This window comes from Erythrolamprus reginae, chromosome 4 (assembly GCF_031021105.1).
Source record: "Erythrolamprus reginae isolate rEryReg1 chromosome 4, rEryReg1.hap1, whole genome shotgun sequence".
NCBI lineage: Eukaryota > Metazoa > Chordata > Lepidosauria > Squamata > Dipsadidae > Erythrolamprus > Erythrolamprus reginae.
Genome location: NC_091953.1, coordinates 105,324,445 through 105,344,189, shown reverse-complemented (window position 1 = coordinate 105,344,189; position 19,745 = coordinate 105,324,445). Strand labels below are relative to the sequence as shown.

At 38.5% G+C, this 19,745-nt stretch overlaps 1 protein-coding gene across 6 annotated transcripts in view; it reads left to right on the top strand.

Moving 5' to 3' along the window:
* The window catches only part of MCF2L (MCF.2 cell line derived transforming sequence like), a 132,021-nt gene extending 114,431 nt beyond the window's left edge, over positions 1 to 17,590 (top strand). For all 6 annotated transcript variants that reach the window (XM_070751145.1, XM_070751146.1, XM_070751147.1 and 3 more), the window contains 11 exons: positions 86 to 178; positions 1,895 to 2,020; positions 3,122 to 3,343; positions 3,825 to 3,917; positions 4,448 to 4,526; positions 6,497 to 6,563; positions 6,892 to 7,001; positions 11,108 to 11,226; positions 12,518 to 12,630; positions 15,309 to 15,412; positions 15,691 to 17,590. In XM_070751145.1, coding sequence (XP_070607246.1) covers positions 86 to 178; positions 1,895 to 2,020; positions 3,122 to 3,343; positions 3,825 to 3,917; positions 4,448 to 4,526; positions 6,497 to 6,563; positions 6,892 to 7,001; positions 11,108 to 11,226; positions 12,518 to 12,630; positions 15,309 to 15,412; positions 15,691 to 15,782 — 1,218 coding nt within the window. In that variant the 3' untranslated portion in view covers positions 15,783 to 17,590. The remainder of the gene's footprint in view (positions 1 to 85; positions 179 to 1,894; positions 2,021 to 3,121; positions 3,344 to 3,824; positions 3,918 to 4,447; positions 4,527 to 6,496; positions 6,564 to 6,891; positions 7,002 to 11,107; positions 11,227 to 12,517; positions 12,631 to 15,308; positions 15,413 to 15,690) is intronic.
* The last annotated feature ends 2,155 nt before the right edge of the window (positions 17,591 to 19,745 follow it).

Genomic DNA, 19,745 nt, shown 5'->3' with positions numbered 1-19,745 from the left:
TTTTTTAATGTACTTGGAACCATATTTCTTAGTCAGTCATTACCTTGTGGTGAAGAACTTATTGTCTGCCTTTCATTTTTTGTAGGAGTGTCAACGAAAACTTGATCACAAGTTGAGTTTGGATTCTTATTTATTAAAGCCTGTTCAAAGAATAACCAAATATCAACTGTTGCTAAAGGTAGGAATTCAGCGGTGTCCTTGATTGATTGATTGATTGATTGATTGATTGATTGAAGTTAGGTGTGACAGGAAATAGCAAATCTATTAGATACTAGGGAAATGCAGGTTGTTACATTTGTTGCCCACTTTTCAGATATTATCTTTTTAAAATAACTCTATATAAAAACTAATTCGTCCAATGACTTGAAATTTGCAATATGCTTTATAGTTGTCCTTGGAAAATATATTATCACATAGAAAATTCCATATTCCTCTGCAGGAATCATCTTTTGAGACAAAAAGGATATTTGGGGAGGGAAGAGACAGAGAAAAGTAAACATTGTTATATTTCCTATTCCTTTGTAAAGCTTACTTTCAGTATAATCAGAGGATCAAGGGATAATCTTCCCGGGAATAAGATAAAGGTAATGCTCCAAGAGAGACTTCAGGGCAATAAAATTTATCCTTTCTGAAAGTGAGATCCTTTTGTTGGATCAAAACTGGTTCTTTCTGTAGGAAGAGAGTCTAATGCAAGACTCTGAATGCTTCTACTTCACAAATGGAAAGTAGAGTTTGTTCAATAATACTTTGATAAAGGGGAATAACTAGGCACACAGAAAATACACTTTAAGAGAAATATGCTACCACTGATTGGCTAGCTTCCTCACACACTTAGGCAAAAAAAAAAACACCTTTGCATAAAACTGATTAAGATCTAGTCAGTTTCAGGCAGCAACCTGAAGTGAAGGGTTCTAAAATTAATTAAGGTTGAGTTTGTTAAGTAGCCAGCACTTTTTAAGGAAGCGGTGTTCTGCAAAGAAATGCTGTTCGAGAAGAAATAGCTTGTTTAAGCAAACTCCCCGTTCTAGAATCGGAGGGAACATAAGTTAGGCATTGGTCAAAGATGGCCCTTGAACTGATCAATACCTGATCCTGAAATTAATGGTCTTTTATTCTATCCACTTGATTTAATATCTATTTATTTGAAAATAATCAAATGTAAAATGTATTCATCTTTGAAATTGTTCAAGATCATTCTCTTGCCCCAGTAGATTAAAACAGTGATTTTCAACCTTTTTTGAGCCACGGGACATTTTTTACATTTATAAAATCCTGGGGCACACCACCAACCAAAATGACACAAAATGACACCCTAAGACACTCTCCTCTCTTTTTCCATCCCTGTCTCCTCCCCACCCTTGTGTGTGTGTGTGAACCAATTCCAAAAACAGGTGAGGGCTGGGTTTTTTCTCTTATTCTTTGGGTGCTTTTTATCATATGCTTTCAATCAAGAGTCACTTCTCTCTCTCTTTTGTTTCTCTCTCTTTCCTCTCATTCTCTGTCTCAATCATTTCTCATTTCTCTTTTTTCCTCCCCTTTTTGCTCAATTCTCTCTCTCTCTCCCTTCCTCTCCTTTTCTCTTTCTCTCTCTCTCTTGCTTTCTTTCACTCTAACTCTTGCTTTCTCTCTCTCTCTTTTCTTTCTCTCTCTTGATTTCTCTCTCTCTCTCTTTCTCTCTCTCTCTTTCTCTCTCTCTCTCTCTCAGCAAAAAGTTGCGAGACCGGAACCTGAGCTTCCTTCTTCGCGGCACACCTGACCATGTCTCGCGGCACACTAGTGTTCCACGGCACACTGGTTGAAAAACACTGGATTAAAATAACTCCATTAAGCATTTCCTTAATGATACACTGCAGATGTTTTTCTGTTGCCTGAACTACATGTAATTTTTCAACAGGAAATGTTAAAGTACAGTAAAAATTGTGAAGGTGCTGAAGATCTCCAAATGGCCCTGACGTCAATATTGGGAATTCTTAAAGCAGTGAACGATTCCATGCATCAGATTGCAATCACTGGCTATGAGGTAACTGGTAATATTTCTTTCTTTGTTCATTGAATTTGTTTGCTGCCCTATACCCATCTCGCCACAAGGTGCCTGGATGGCATATAACATTAAAATAAAAGCATAATTATAAATACAGATGTTTAAAATCACATTAAAATTGCAAATTCGCTGGCTGGGGAATTCTGGGAGTTGAAGGCCAGATTTCTTCAAGTTGCCAAGGTTGGGAAACACTGGGCTAAACCATAGTGTGGGGGGAAGGGGTATGAGACCCAGTGAGGTGGGAAGCAGGCTCAAGACCTACAAAGATTCAGTGGGGTTGGAGTGGCCCTTAGGGAGTGTGGGAAGCCTGGGCAGGCTGTGTATGAACTGAGGAGGTGCTATAGTAGAGGACTGGGTTTGGGATAGACTCCCCAGCACCCTTCCCATTTTGAGACATTTATTCATTCATTCATTCATTCATTCGATTTTTATGCCGCCCCTCTCCATAAACTCAGGGCGGCTTACAACATGTTAGCAAAAGCACTTTTTTTAACAGAGCAAGGCTATTGCCCCCACAATCCGGGTCCTCATTTTACCCACCTCAGAAGGATGGAAGGCTGAGTCAACCTTGAGCCGGTGATGAGATTTGAACCGCTGACCTTCAGATCTACAAGTCAGCTTCAGTGGCCTGCAGTACAGCACTCCACCTGCTGCGCTACCCCGGCATCCTACAAGATGGAGAGCAGGCAATGTCGTTGTTAAGTAGAATAGAATAACAGAGTTGGAAAGGACCTTGGAGGTCTCTTAGTCCAACCCCCAGCTTAGGCAGGAAATCCTGCAGCACTTCAGACAAATGGTTATCCAGTGATGACATCATGTCGGTAATTTTTAATGACCACGATACTTACAACTGAAATGGATAGGCTCCATTACGGTTGTAAGTCAAGAACTCCTGTAAATTGGTTTTGAACTTAAGCTGAATTATATTACTTGGGTCATCATTATTCAACCATCATATTTTAGTAATCAGAAATAAAATCATCTACTTGCAATTCTATTGACTCTCTCTCTCTTTCTCCCTCCTCCCTCCCTCTCCCTCCCCCTCTCTCTGTGTGTATTTGCTATTTTTTTTTCTTGAAGGGGAACCTGAATGAACTGGGGAAACTTTTAATGCAAGGATCCTTTAACGTATGGATTGATCATAAAAAGGGCCACTCAAAAGTGAAAGATTTGGCTCGATTTAAGCCAATGCAGAGACACCTCTTCCTCCACGAGAAGGCAATCTTATTCTGTAAAAGGAGAGAAGAAAATGGAGAAGGATATGAAAAAGCTCCTTCATATAGTTTTAAGAATTCTTTAAACGTAAGATTTAAAAATACATTTAAAGTATATAGACAAATGTTAGAATTTGAAGTTCTGAATCTTGAATTGTGTAATTTTAAAGATTTGAATATGTGGCCAAAGTTCAGTTACATTGGAATAAAACTAAAGTTGCTTTATTTCTATTATTCTGTTACAATGGTGGATAAGCTTTATATAATATATAATATACATATATACATTAACCCTCTATATCGCATAAAACCATAGAAGTCTACATTGATTTAAAGCTGTTGATTTTCTCTACACCAAGTCTATTTTGGGGGGAAATCAGGATAACAATATCAGTGTAATTTAATTAATGTAATAGCTAGTCAATCTGGCCAACAAATGCAGTCTTTTTTCTCTCCATTTCTTGCATATTTTCTAAAATAACATAAATTAGGAACCCTATTAAATTATTATTTACTTATGCATATACATTTTTTCTGGACTATTGCTTTAAATTTATTTTGTTTTCTAGATGACTGCAGTTGGAATAACAGAAAATGTGAAAGGTGATATTAAAAAATTTGAAATCTGGTATAATGCAAGGGAAGAAGTTTACATAATACAGGTAAAATCTTTTCTTTAAATGCTCTTTATTGAAAAGGGTGTTTATTTATTTGATCAGTTTCTTTCCCACTTCAGACCGTTATGATGTTCAAGAAAACTATTTAAAAAATGAAAACAATAACATAATTACAAATGCAAGAATATCATTTACATAATTTATGTAGCAATATGGTCCCTGTTCAGTATGGTTTTTTCTCCAGGAAAAACCAATATGTCCCCTGTTCAATATGGAATAAAGTGGGGGAAAGATGGTTGAATAACAAGGAAAAAATAGTTACTTGCATTTTTTGACAATGAAACAATAGCACCCCATTGGAGATCTCAAGAGACAAGGTGGCAACTATGATATCCCAATCCAAACCACTCTCATTTTACATAAATATGCAAGGGGGTACTTATAAATATTGCACACATATACAGTGGAGTAATAGTTTGTCACAATGCCTGCCTCCCCTCCCCTCCGCTCTCTCTCTCCTTCAGAAGGACAAAAGGATTAAATTTCTGTTTTTTTGTTGTTGTTGTTTTATATAGGCTGCAACTCCTGAAATCAAAGCTACCTGGGTAAATGAAATTAGAAAAGTACTGACCAGCCAATTACAGGCTTGCAGGCGTAAGTTAAGTCTTTCTTGTCAATCTCTCTGATATCTAATACTTAGGTGTAAAATAGCAGCATAGAAGAAAAAATTGTGTTTATTTTTCTAAACAGAAACAAATTTCTTAGAGGAGAACAAAACTGCTTCTTCTTCCTTGAAATGGTGGTCATTATTTGAAGCAAGACTCCCAACACACTTCCATCTGTAGTTACACCCTCATAGTTTTTCCTGTAGAAAATGGGGAAAGGGACGGTACAGTATACAGTGATACCTCGTCTTACAAACTTAATTGGTTCCAGGACGAGGTTTGTAAGGTGAAAAGTTTGTAAGACGAAACAATGTTTCGCATAGGAATCAATGGAAAAGCAATTAATGCGTACAAGCCCAAAAGTCACCCCTTTTGCCAGCCAAAGTGCCTGTTTTTGCGCTGCTGGGGTTCTCCTGAGGCTCCCCTCCATGGGAAACCCCACCTCTGGAATCCCAGCAGCACAAAAACAAGTGCTTCGCTGGCAACGGAAGTCCAAAGGTAGGGTTTCCAGCGAGAGGAGCCTCAGCAAAATTGCAGCATCGCAAAAACATGGAAGTCCTCGAAACCCCACCTCCGTACTTCCGTGTTTTTGTGATGCTGCGATTTCGCTGAGGCTCCCCTAGCTGGGAAACCCCACCTCCGGACTTCCGTTGCCAGTGAAACGCCCGTTTGTGCACTGCTGGGATTCCCCTGCAGCATCGCAAAAGCACGGAAGTCCGGAGGTGGTGTTTCCCATGGAGCGGAGCCTCAGGGCAATCCCAGCAGTGCAAAAACAGGCGCTTTGCTGGCAACAGAAGTCTGGAGGCGGGGCATCCCAGTGGCGGCAGCTTGGATTTGTAAGGTGAAAATAGTTTGTAAGAAGAGGCAAAAAAAATCTTAAACCCTTGGTTTGTATGACGAGGGGTTTGTAAGACGAGGTATCACTGTATCATGTTTTTTCCCCTTTACATCAGAAAACGCACATCAGTCTGCTTGGGACAGGGGTGCAAGGATATTTTTGACATTTCACTGCCCCAATAAAGAAAAGGCAAGGGTAAACAGACATGGCAAAATATATATTAGGAGCTAGAAATAAGAATCGAGGCCTTTGAACTATGGTGCTGGGCAGAGGTGGGTTTCAGCAGGTTCTGATCAGTTCTGGAGAACCGGTAGTGGAAATTTTGAGTATTTCAGAAGTACTAGTAGTGGAAATTTTGTGTAGTTTGGAGAACCAATAAATAACACCTCTGACTGCCCCCCCCATCTATTCTCTGCCTCCCAAGTCCCAGCTGGTTGGGAGGAAATGGAGATTTTGCAGTATCCTTCCCCTGGAGTGAGGTGGGAATAGAGATTTTACAGTATCCTTCTTCTGTCATGCCCAGCAAGCCACGCCATGCCCACAGAACCAGTAGTAAAAAGATTGAATCCCAGCACTGGTGCTTGAGAAGATTCCTGTAAGTCCCCTGGACTGCAAAAGCAATCAAACTGGACTGTCCTAGAGGAGATCAACTCTGACTTCTCTTTAGAAGGCCAGATCTTGGAGATGAAACTCAAAGACTCATTGGAGAAGAACCTAATGCTGGGAAAGATTGAGGGCAAAAGAAGAAGAGGACGACAGAGAATGAGGTGGCTGGATGGACTCACTTTAGCAGTAGGTGTGTCCATGGGGTCGCAATGGGTCAGACACGACTTCGAAACTAACATCAACAAGAAGTGATGGCCATGAGCAAATTACCATAGGTTACAGTTACTCTAGTTAAAACCCTATTGTTTAAGTGAGAATTCTGTCCATAATCAATGTATTGTGGAGTTTAAATAATAGTATACATTTATTACGGTATTTGGACTGCAGATAAAATAGTTCCCTGTTTGAACAACAGTTTGCCTTCATTCATGATTAGAAAATTTTAATGTTGGTCTTCAAAGCTTAAGCTTGTCAATGAAAGATACTTTCCCCCCCTCTCTCTTTCTCACTCACAGAAGCTAGCCAGCATAAAGCTCTTGAACATACTCAAAGTTTACCTTTATCTCTCTCAGCTAATACCAGGTAAGTCATTCTCTACCTCAAAGATTTTAAAATATTGAAAACAATAGATGATTTTGGATTTCAAGTGACATGGGCCAAGTTAGAGATTTAAATTCTTAACTTCTGTACAGTACTTAAATGTACCTTAGAGGCTTTCTCAAAAAATAGACTGGACTCAGGTTAGACGTGATTTCCTAAAAGTAGTTTCCCCATGTGGTTTTATATTCTAAGTCATTTTTTAAAAAATCCCCTGCAGTTTGTTTTAAAGATCTTTCTGTTTTGTAAATCATTCAGGCACATAACAGTATTAAGATAATAAATGATAATTCTCACTTTCTTCCCTGAATAGCCCTTCAAAAAATGAGGGAAGGCACTTGAGAAAACAAGAAACGAGACATGCAGACAGTCCAGATGGTGGTGTCAGTTCAGTAGCATCAAAGAATCTTGAAAAAAGCAAAGGTAAATTCAAAAGTTTTCCATGGAATCAATTGGCAAAGTTACTGTATGAAATAAAAAATGATGCAGTACTTAATATAATAATATTGTGATGTAAGATCTTGGTAAATATTATAAAATATTAAAATATAGAGGTTAATGCCTCTTTGAAAGTTGACTTTCAGGTTTCAAAAAATGTGAACTTACCTTGATCCATTGCTGTCTGGTTTAACAACTACACTAAAATAGATACCTATCTCCTTTTTGTTTGAGGAAAAGACTAAAATTACATTTATTAAGAGCTGCGGTGGCACAGTAATTAGAGTGCAGTACTGCAGGCTACTTCTGCTGATCACCAGCTGCCAGCAGTTTGGCAGATCAAATCTCACCAGACTCAGGCTTGACTTCCATCCCTCCGAGGTGGGTAAAATGAGCACCCAGATTGTTGGGGGAGATATGCTGACTCTGTAAACCACTTGGAGAGAGCAATATGGCACTGTGAAACAGTATATAAGTCTAAGTGCTGTTGCTATTTCTGTTAATCTAGAAACCCAATAGAGTCTGTGCTATGTGCTGCCTGTGTTTGTCAATTCTTTGAAGAATTGAACTGTTTGACTCCCGTAAGAACTGCTTAGTAAACTTACGTTTAATAGTGAAATTGATCAATAGTTCAATTTTCTTTAAATCAGGAATAAGTGTGCTTAAGAGATAAAAGACTAGATTAATTTTAGGGAACGAAACAGTGAAAAAGACTTAAAGTTTATTAATGATAAGTATATGCTCTTGGCAATACCAATCCATATAATTAAATTAGTGGTATTCCCAGTGTTATTTTGTGTCTGTGAAAGATGAATATCAAGAAGCTTTTGTAGAAGTAATGGATCTGATTGTTACTACAGATCTAAAGACTACAGAAGAAGTGATCAATCAGCTTTGAAATCAAGAAATAGCAACAGCACTTAGACTTCTACTGTATACCACAGTTCTTTATAGCAGGGGTCTCCAACCATGGCAATTTTAAGACTTATGGACTTCAACTCCCAGAGAGTTGAAGTCCACAAGTTTTCATGTTGCCAAGGTTGGAGACCCCTGCTTTATAGTCTTCTCAAAGCAATTTAAGAGTCAGCATCTTGTCCCCAACAACCTGAATCCTCGGAAGGATGGAGTCAACATATCAAACATTCCATTCAAATGACATTCAAGCAGTTATTTTGTGAGCAGATAATGTGGGCAGATGATAGAGTAAAAGATGCATAGTTCCCTCTAAGCTGAGCAGTGAGCAATCGCTCACTTAAAAATCATCATCAACTCAGAGTTTTCCAAACCTGCCCAGAAGCTGAGAGGGAAAGAGTGAGAGGGAAGGAGAGAGAGAGGAAGAGAGGAAGAGAGAGAAACAGATAGAAAAAAGAGAGGAAGGAAAAGAGAAAGAAAAAGAATGGGAGTAAGGAAGAGAGAAAGAAAATCAAAATCTAGTTTGAAACTAGCTCAACTATTTAAGTGGCATTTTGATATTGATAGAGTTGCCCTATTATGAGCTCACTGTTATAGACACACAATACAATATTTTATTTTGAAATTCTCTGAGGCAAAACAGGGTGGGTTTTTTGTTTGTTTGTTTGTTTGTTTGTTTGTTTGTTTAATTAATATTTCTGTGCCGCCCAGTCCCGCTCAGAAACTATACTTTTCCGCCCACCCCCCCCAAAAAATTAGAGGGAACACTGAAAAGATATGATGATATTCTGCAAGACTGAGGGCAACACTGATAGAAGATGACACTGGATAAAGGGAATGGATGAGATCCAAGAGAGTATAGGAACCATGATGATTTATATAGCAACCATAATAATTGTATAGCAGATTATAGCAACCATAATAATTTATATCCATCGTAAATTGAACTCAGTGTTGTGGAGAAGCACTAGATTAATGAAATGAATCTTTCCTTTGCCTGATCTAACTATCTACAGTTCTCACTTGGAAATTACTGAAATTTGTCACTGTAAAACAGGAGTCTCATATCTGAAATATAGGCCACACCAAACATGAGCGTGTTTTGACCTGGCAAGAGTCTCACAACTGTAGCCCTGTGGCTGTTCTTGTCTCTTACTAAGGGTACCAGGTTTGGACTCAAAAATAAAGATGTCTGGTAGATGACACAAAGTATTTAGGGTTTTCTGTTTACATTCTGAAGACATGAGTGTGTGATGGGAAAGAAGAAAATCTGCTGCTGTTGCTATTTCTTGTTTATTCATCAACTCTTCCTGGCAAGCTGACATCAGTAACAGGAAGGAAGTGAAAGCACTGTTGATATAAAGAAGATCCCAGGAGATCTCTCACCCAAATTTTTATAAGACTCATTAGGGGTCCCTGTGTATCAAAGATCAAGTTATTACTCTGGTTCCTTGCATTTCCATTTATTGCATTGCTCCTTTTCTATGAAATGAGCCGGGGTGGCGCAGCACGTAGGGTGCTGTACTGCAGGCCACTGAAGCTGACTGTAGATCTGTAGGTTAGCAGTTCAAATCTCATCACCGGCTCAAGGTTGACTCAGCCTTCCATCCTTCCGAGGTGGGTAAATGAGGACCCAGATTGTGGGGGCAATAGCCTAGCTCTGTTAAAAAGTGCTATTGCTAACATGTTGTAAGCCGCCCTGAGTCTAAGGAGAAGGGCGGCATAAAAATTGAATAAATAAATAAATACTATTAAGCCTTACATTCCCACAAAATATACAGAATCTACATGGCATATGAGAAACATTCTCTATATGGGTAAAACTATGCAAAGCAAACTGCTTTTGGGCATCCATTTAATTATAAACAGGTTAAATATAGCTTCCAATAATATAAAGGACATAGCTGCAGCATAATGAAAGAGGGTTATTTATTATTCAGTTCTTTCACAGATGCAAGGTCTGTGTTAACATGGAACAGGGCAAATTGGGTCAGCACTACTTACCTTTTACTCACAGCTCAAGGCAGGCTAGGTAACGTATTTTTTCTTGGGCCTAGATCACTGAGCTTTCTGCATGGTGTTGTCTGTTGTGGCTTTCGTTCCTTGCCCGCTTGAGACACAACAGAGCTTCTCTCCAACACAGGTTGCTTGCTTGGTTTAGTCATGGTAGGATTTGGTAGATAGGATTGTCGCCTTTTAATTCTTCATTTCTGCTCATTTATTAAATAAAAGCTTCCTTTTTAGTTCTTTTTAGAATTTCTATTTGTATGGATATGCATATTTCTGCTTCTGAAGATGTCAGGATGTAATCAGAGGGTTTCCCATTTACCATTATGATGAAATCATAATGGGGAGCAATCTAAATGTGTTCCATAATTGCAGCTTCTGATATCTTGTTCTTTCAAGATGTAAGAAGCTACAATTCAATGCAACCCATTGACCTTTGCATTACACAGACCGTCCATGACTCATTAAATATAATTGTCTTCAGATTTGGTGGAAGTGATAGTTGCAGACTGCAAAAATCTCAGAAAGAAAAATTCAGACACAAGTATCTCCCATATGTTTCCTTTGCTTGACATTCCTGGACACTGTTGTTTAAAGAAATTGTTCTATTTATTGGTAACAATAGGGATTAAATGTACTTGAATAATCTTAGCTATTAGGAGAAATACATTCAAATTTTCCCTGAACCATCCTGCCAATTGCAGCCCACCTGTTCTATTCAATAGACAGTAGCAACTAAACATTTTCTAATTATATTCCTGCCACTATATTTGTACTTTCACTTTATACTGAACCAATAAAATAACAACAACAACAACAACAACAACAACAACAACAACATACTTTTGCCAGTATTGAATGAATTCCTTGTTTTGTACTTTTTTGTATGTTACAATACAAAATACTAAATACTAGTATTATTAAATATTCCTATATGATTTAATGCAGAATTATTCATGTTTAAAACCAAATTTCAGGGAATGTAAGACTAATAGCAGGAAAAAAGAACTAGACCCATCTTTAAATTCATTTTGTTTTGTCATTCCTAGTTCCAAATGGATTCTGCATTTTATATTAAATCTATATGTGTTTGTGGGTTTATATGTCTGACAGAGAGAATCTGAATAATAATCATCATAATAATCATCATCATGATGTGTTGATTTATTCAGGTTGGTCCAAAACATCTCAATCTCTTGATGCTTCTGAAGAAAATGATGGTTGGTCTAGTGCAGAAGATCCATTTAATTCATCAGATGCAGAAGAAGAGGGAAAAGGAGAGAAAAAATTGGTAAATTTCATCTTTATTGTAGAAATGTGATGAGATATATGAATCCAATCATTGAATAAGAAATCACTAAGGAAAAAATAATGTTTATGTTTTTATAATTATAGTATAGAAAAGAATTATATATATATATACAGTGGTCCCTCGATTTTCGCAGGTTCGAACTTCGCGAAACGGCTATACCACGGTTTTTCAAAAATATTAATTAAAAAATACTTTGCTGTTTTTTCCCTGTACCATGGTTTTTCCCGCCCGATGACATCATATGTCATCGCCAAACTTTCGTCCGCCTTTAATAAATATTTTATAAATAAACTTTAATAAATAAACATGGTGAGTAATAATCTAAATGGTTGCTAAGGGAATGAGAAATTGCAGTTTAGGGATTTTAAGTGTTAAGGGAAGGCTTGTGATACTGTTCATAGCCAAAAATAGTGTATTTACTTCTGCATCTCTACTTCGTGGAAATTCGACTTTTGCGGAACGCATCGGCCTTGTTCTGGCCTCATCAGCTAGCCACACCCTTCCTTACTGGGATTTGATCCTGTGGACTCTGCCTTGTAAGGCAGAGACTTAGCAGAGGTGCTATCAGATCAGATCCCTATATATATATATATATTTGTTTTCGTAAATTTTAACGGGTACAGGTACTCGTCATCTTCAGACTGGTGTTTCTGTCCTTGTTCTAGGGCGAACACAGTGAGACCTGAGCTGCCTTCCTTCTATAAATACTGGTGGCTGGGTGTGGTTTGATGGCAGGCAATTGCTGAGCCATCAAACCACACCCAGCCACCAGTATTTATAGAAGGAAGGCAGCTCAGGTCTTGCTGTGTTCGCCCTAGAACAAGGACAGAAACACCACCCTGAAGATGACGAGTGGGACCTCGTCGAAACGTCGCCAGAAATTTCCAAATCCTACATGAGAAGAAACCCGAATATACCAAGACCGTCATACCTGTACCCGTGAAAATCTACGAAAACAAATATATATATGAACAATTCTAATGTAGCTATTACTAACATAATTTTATAATTATAAGATTTCTTAAAGGTTCTGAATATTTATACATATGAATGTAAAGTCATATACATATAAGAAAGCTGTAATTCTGAAATGTTATAAAATGTGTCTTTAATTTAACCTGGAAGACTGCATTTGGGAACTTCATTGTAGAATAACTAGATGCCACTGTTTAATTACGTCTCAAATGTCGACCTATTTATTGTGGCAGTTCTAATACTTAGATGATTGTTTCTTATTAAACCAACTGTAGTTTCTAATTTTTTTATTTAGGTTCCCGGTAAATATACTGTTGTAGCCAGTTATGATAAAGGCAACTCAAACGGCTTGATCCTGAATAGTGGAGAATTAGTTCAGCTAATCCATGAAGGAGCAGATGGTCTTTGGTATTGTGTTTTAATACAAAATATATTGAAATACTGTATACTTTTGCCCAGTATGTACAGTATATACCAGTGATGGCAAACCTATGGCATGGGTGCCACAAGAGGCATGTGAAGCCACATCTGGTGGCACATGCCCTAGCTCAGCTCCAATGTGCATGTGTGATCCAACCAGCTGATTTTTGTCTCGCACAGAGGCTCTGGGAGAGTGTTTTCGGCTTCCAGAGAGCCTCCAGAGGGATGGGGAGGGTGCTTTTACCCTCCCCTGACTCCAGGAAAGCATTTAGAGCCTTGGGAGGGCAAAACACAAGCCTACTGGGCCCACCAGAAGTTGGGAAACCGACCATTTCTAGCATCCAGAGGGCCCCCCCGGGAATGGGGAAGCTGTTTTCACCCTCCCCAGACATTGAATTATTTATTTTTTTCTTTTATTTATTTATTTTAATTGGATTTGTATTTGAATTATGGGTGTGGGCACTCACACATGTGTGATAGCGCACTCTTTTGGTGCCTGAGGAAAGAAAGGTTTGCCATCACTGGTATATACTGTTCTAGATATAAAACAATGGTTAAAAAATATTGAAGAAGCTTAAAATATTGCTTCCTGCCCCCCCCCCCCCCAAGAACAGTCTTTGACAAAATTACAATAATACAGTAGTAGGTTGACAAAATTGAGCGGGTCCAAAGACGGGCTACAAGAATGGTGGAAGGTCTTAAGCATAAAACGTATCAGGAAAGACTTCATGAACTCAATCTGTATAGTCTGGAGGACAGAAGGAAAAGGGGGGGACATGATCGAAACATTTAAATATGTTAAAGGGTTAAATAAGGTCCAGGAGGGAAGTGTTTTTAATAGGAAAGTGAACACACGAACAAGGGGACACAATCTGAAGTTAGTTGGGAGAAAGATCAAAAGCAACATGAGAAAATATTATTTTACTGAAAGAGTAGTAGATCCTTGGAACAAACTTCCAGCAGACGTGGTTGGTAAATCCACAGTAACTGAATTTAAACATGCCTGGGATAAACATATATCCATCCTAAGATAAAATACAGAAAATAGTATAAGGGCAGACTAGATGGACCATGAGGTCTTTTTCTGCCGTCAGTCTTCTATGTTTCTAGAGCAAACTAAAAAAAAATCAGTACAAATACCGTATTTCCCCAAAATAAGTGCTATCCTGAAAATAAGACCTCAGTGTGTTTTACACATGTGCCCAATATAAATCCTACCCCAGAACAAGCCCTAGTTAAGACCCACACACACACTTGCTGATTGCACTAGGTAGGATGAAGCACACAGGTAAAAATCAAGCGAGGGTGGGGATGGTGGACGTGCCCCACTTGCCCTGCACCCAATTACCTTAGGACACTTGCAGCCAGGCTTCCCACACTTGCCTTGCCCCACTTCTTCTGCAGCTGTCTCCCATTGCTTATGTGCATGTCCCTTGGCCTCCATTGCAGAGGCTTTCAGGAAAGGTCTGTGCAGCTGAGAAACAAGCTCTGGATTGACTCTTGCGGTGCCCCCTGGCCTCTGTTTCACTATCAGAGGCTTCAGGCAAGGCCTCTGCAACCGAAAAACGAGCTCTGGATTGATGTGTGTGGCGCCCACAGTCTCCGGTTTGCCTTCAGAGGCCTTTCTGAAGCCTTTCCAGGCTCCTGCTGGGTGGAGTTGTCATTGCCACCACTGCGAGGTGAGACAATGGAAGACTTCCCCCCCCTAAAATAAGACCTAATGCCTCTTTTGGAGACCAAAAAAATAAGACTGGGTCTTATTTTAAGGAAACACTGCAGCATGTACTCTTGGGAAGTTGTTATTATTATTATTGTTATTATTATTATTATTATTATTATTATTATTATTAATTAGATTTGTATGCCGCCCCTCTCCGTAGACTCGGGTGGCTTACAGAAATGATAAAAACAATATATAATGACAAATCTAATAGTCAGAATCTAAAATAACAATAATACATTTAAAAAGTCTAAAAAACAAGAAACCCCAATATATATATATATATATATTTTTAAAAAACATACGTACAGTCATATCATACACAAAGAACTACATAGGCAGGGGGAGATGTTTCAGTTCCCCCACGCCTGACAACAGAAGTAGGTTTTAAGGAGTTTACGAAAGGCAAGGAGGGTGGGGGCAGTTCTAATCTCTGGAGGGAGCTGATTCCAGAGGGTCGGAGCCGCCACAGAGAAGGCTCTTCCTCTGGGTCCCGCCAAACGACATTGTTTAGTTGACAGGACCCGGAGAAGGCCAACTCTGTGGGACCTAACTGGTCGCTGGGATTCGTATGGCAGAAGGCGGTCTCGTAGATACTCTGGTCCGGTGCCATGAAGGGCTTAATCCAATACACAAATGTAATAAGTTTTTCAAGTTGTTTCTCAAACTAAATTGACATTTAATATATGTGTTATAATGTCCAGAACCCATCAGGAGGGAATTTACAAGATAAAATATTGTCTGAGATGGGAGAATGAGAGTCTAACTTGCATTTATATCACAGCTGGAAATCTGGAATGTTCAGAGTATATATAAGATTACATTCCAAATACCACCTATAACTAAACATGGGGTGGCTATATTGCTTCTGAATTTAGCCATAATGTTTTGATTACCTGTAGATGCTATGTTTTTCAACAGTTTGACAGTAAATGTGTATTTTTAGGTATCTAAGGAATTTGAGCACAAACAAAGAAGGGTGGGTCCCTGTCAACATTTTAATACCATTACTCAGAAACTCCAAATCTGCTTTCTCTCTCAGCAGCTCAGGTAAGGTTCATTTTGCAGTTGTTTGCATTCAGTTTAATTTATCAAATATATTTCATCATATTTTTTTAAATTGTCTTCGCTTAGTTCCCTTAGGGGGAATGTTGTACTCTTTAGATTAATATACAGATGTTTGTATCCATATTGTTTTACAGAAATAGTTTTATTTTTGCAAGTTTCTTTTACACCATTTAGGGAAATTTTCAGTTAGCAATTTAGAAATATATACAAACCTAATTGGATATAATACGCTGTTAATATATGTGTGGTGTTTTTTACAGAATCTGCGGCAGGTTCAAGTACACTGAGTTCATCTTCAAGTTGTAGTGAAAATTGCAATGTCAGCAACCCTTTCTCAGAGACTAAGAGTTAAATCGAAAGTTCCCCCACAACTCTCTGAAGATTTAAAACTGCCAATGTGACTATCAGATGTTAAAAAAGTAAAGAAGCATCATAATTGCACATTTCTCAGTTGTTCCTCTTATGTTTAAAGATGGTTTAGTGGATATTCTTGAAGAATGTGAATACATTAGTGACTTATTAGTGGTAATAACTCTTCTGGAAGCTGGAGCACAAAAACCTATCACTCTTCAAGAATGAAATGGACCTTATCATGGATATCTTGGGAAGAATATTTTACCAGCAGCCAGTAGTTTCCATTGTGTAAATCTGACAAGTTATAACAATTAATTGTAGAAAATAACAACTGAAAAACTTGATCCTCATAAATAAGTGAATAAAAGCCATCTGGGGTCAAAATATAATGTGCAGAAAATTACAGAGTTGGGTATTTGCTAAATTGATGATATACCGTAATTCTTTTCTAATTTTATTTTCTGTGGCATTTCCTTTAGCCATGCTGAAAAAAATTAATAATCTGAAATATTTTTAACACTGAACCAATTTTTTGACCAATTACTATTGTTTATGGAATTATGATAATTTAGTATTTATTTGGACATACAGATCTTTGTTAAAAAAAGAAGGAAAAATATTGTAATCCATTTTTGTATAAGTTAAGATGATATTACAATGTCACAAAATTGTCCTCTGTCCTCAGCTTTTATCCTTTGTCAACTAGCCCAAAAGCTGTTCAATCATTTTAGAATTTTCTAATTCTCTGTGTGACTGCTGCTTTTTTAAAAATTCAGTTTGTTGCAAAACTGAAGGCATCACACAACAAGAATAGGAAAGAAATTCTTAAGTATTTTACTTTGTGTGAAATAGAGTAATATTGTACAAACAAATTCTTCTAAGAAAATGATTTATAAATCTATCTTGCCAAAGGAAGGACTACTTAAAACCACATTTAAACCATGCTGGATTCACTCATACATCTGAATTAATTTGCAGCTAATGCTGGTGTTATGCGGAAATGAATGTTTGACTTTCAATATTTATGGAAACAATACAAGTATAACAAGTTTGTCTTGGTTTTGGCTCAGGATATATAACCACTGACTTTGATTTTTCCAAATGTCAGAAAGGTTCCCTGCCAACTGCAGCTGACTGCAATTATTACACCAAGATATTTTGTATGTACGTTTATATGTTTATGTGTTATGTATTAATGTAAAAATATCTATTTATAATCTTCCAGTCTTTGCATTTCAGCTTTTTAAAAAGCATCAGTGTGTAGTCTTTCCAGGGCTTTAATTAATAAACTTTCAGCATGATCTATCTTTCTCTGAACCTTCTCAAAAAATGGAGCCGTGCCAGCAAAGCTAGCATTGGTTCTTTTCTGCTAATCTACTAGCAATATTCTTTATAACTTATTTTGTAAATATGGGTGTAACAAAAAGAGAAAACAAACTTTTTTATTTGCAACATTGGCCGAGAAGGAAGAATGTAATGCTGGAGTATATACACAGGGCTTGTCACATCCTTTCTCTGCCAATCTGATTTGGCTTGGGAAAGAGTAAGTGACTTCTTAATATATATAAAATGGTTGGCTGTCATTGGCTTTTGTAAAGAGCTACCACAGGGAAACAAAGCTCTGCAGAAGGATCTCCTATCAAATCCTGTTTACTTTATACTTGCCAGTGTCATTTCATGTGCTTGTACATGTATCATTGCACTTTAATAGCCAATATTTCAATTTTCTACTGCTGATGTAAATTACTACTACGGAATCCAGTATCCTTATTGTATGTATGACAATTTGAATAAATTTAAGCATTACTTGTTGGTTGGTCTGAACATGTAGAGAGGGGTGTGTGTATGCGCGATTTTGTTTTGTTTCTTGGCACAAGTAGAAGTTGAATTGGTGCAGTAAATCCAATTGCATTCATAATGGGTGCAGAACAAGACAAAGCCTGTAGTCTCTATTCCTAAAGCATCATTTCAAGACTTCTTTCCCCAAAACCACTTGTTTTACAATATAAATTTGTCTTTTGCCAAGTGTCAGGTGATCAGATGCAGAGGTGTAATTGGCTTTTTTGGATCCAGAGACAGTAACCAGACCAGTAAATAAATGGATGTTAAGCTTTATTGTTAACTCAAGCAAACTGATTTAAAAGCACAACATAAAAAATATACATATCAAGCAAACCCAAATGTCTTACAGGCTGCCAAGACTTCCTTTATAATAGCAGAGATATCCCATGGGTGACCAAATTCCAGAGGTACCCCATGCCAGATCCTGTATTCCAATAAACAATAGCCCCAATATTTTTATTAAAGCCTGGCACCAGGATTATGCTCATGAGACTATCTATCTATCTATCCATCCATCCATCCATCCATCCATCCATCCATCCATCCATCTATCTATCTATCTATCTATCTATCTATCTATCTATCTATCTATCTATCATCTATCTATCTATCATCTATCTATCTATCTTTCATCTATCTATCTATCATCTCTATCCATCCATCCATCCATCCATCCATCTATCTATCATCTCTATCTATCCGTCTGTCCGTCCGTCCGTCCGTAGAGCAGCTACTCTTGACCTGGCCGGCTGTATGAACCCCCATTTTAAGTTTTTCTCTATGTAGCTCCTCATCTCGGCCAATTCCTGGGGGGAGGTCAGTGAGTACATTTTTGGTTTTGACAAAATCACCCCGGGGATTATCTCAAATGCACAATCAGTGGCACAGTCAGGAAGCAAGATGTCACATTCCCTTCCTCTGAACACCTCTGAATCATACACTTCAGGAAACCCCACATCAGAGCAGTCACCAGGCCTCGGGCAGGCCCAGACATGACAGGCATTGATGTGAATGGGGCTGATGCTGCTGGTTATGGCCACAAGCAGGGGTGGGCTACTGCCCAGATGGGGGGGGGGGGAAACACAGTGGGGTAGTAAAAATGGAGCTCCACCCCAGAGCACCCAATTTACACTGAAAGATGTTGAAAGAAAATGCAGGGCGTCCTGTGTAAGCCACGCCCACAGTGTAGTAGTAAAAATTTTGGTAGCCCTTCACTGGTCACGGGCCTGTCCTTGTAGGTCAGTAGTCCCTCATTGCACAGGTCAGTCTAACTGTCTAAATGTCAGTACCACTGGGTTTCCTGGCCAACTCTCGAGCTGGGCAGCGGGCCTGGAAACACACTGAAGAGACGGCTGCCCACCAAGAAGCAGACAGCTGGCAAGATGATGCATTTGGGAAAACATCCCGGGGTATGTGGGCTGTAGGCTGCAGTCTCTCCTCATCCCTGCAGGGATGACAGAAGGATTATTAAGGGATTATAGAGCCGGTTGTTTGGGCAGTAAACTAGAAACCAGGAATTGTGAGTTCTAGTCCTGCTTTAGACATGAAAGCTGGCAGGGTGATTTGGGGCCAGCCATACTTTCTTAGCCCAATGCTCACAAAGTTGCTGTTTTAAGAAAAAATATGAGGAAAGAGTATTAAGTAACTTCAGAAGAAAAGGATTTAGGGGTAGTGATTTCTGACAGTCTCAAAATGGTGAACAGTGCAGTCAGGCGGTAGGGAAAGCAAGTAGAATGCTTGGCTGCATAACTAGAGGTATAACAAGCAGGAAGAGGGAGATTATTATCGCTATATAGAGTGCTGGTGAGACCACATTTGGAATACGGTGTTCAGTTCTGGAGACCTCACCTACAAAAAGATATTGACATAATTGAACGGGTCCAAAGACAGGCTACAAGAATGGTGGAAAGTCTTAAGCATAAAACGTATCAGGAAAGACTTAATGAACTCAATCTGTATAGTCTGGAGGACAGAAGGAAAAGGGGGGACATGATCGAAACATTTAAATATGTTAAAGGGTTAAATAAGGTCCAGGAGGGAAGTGTTTTTAATAGGAAAGTGAACCCAAGAACAAGGGGACACAATCTGAAGTTAGTTGGGGGAAAGATCAAAAGCAACA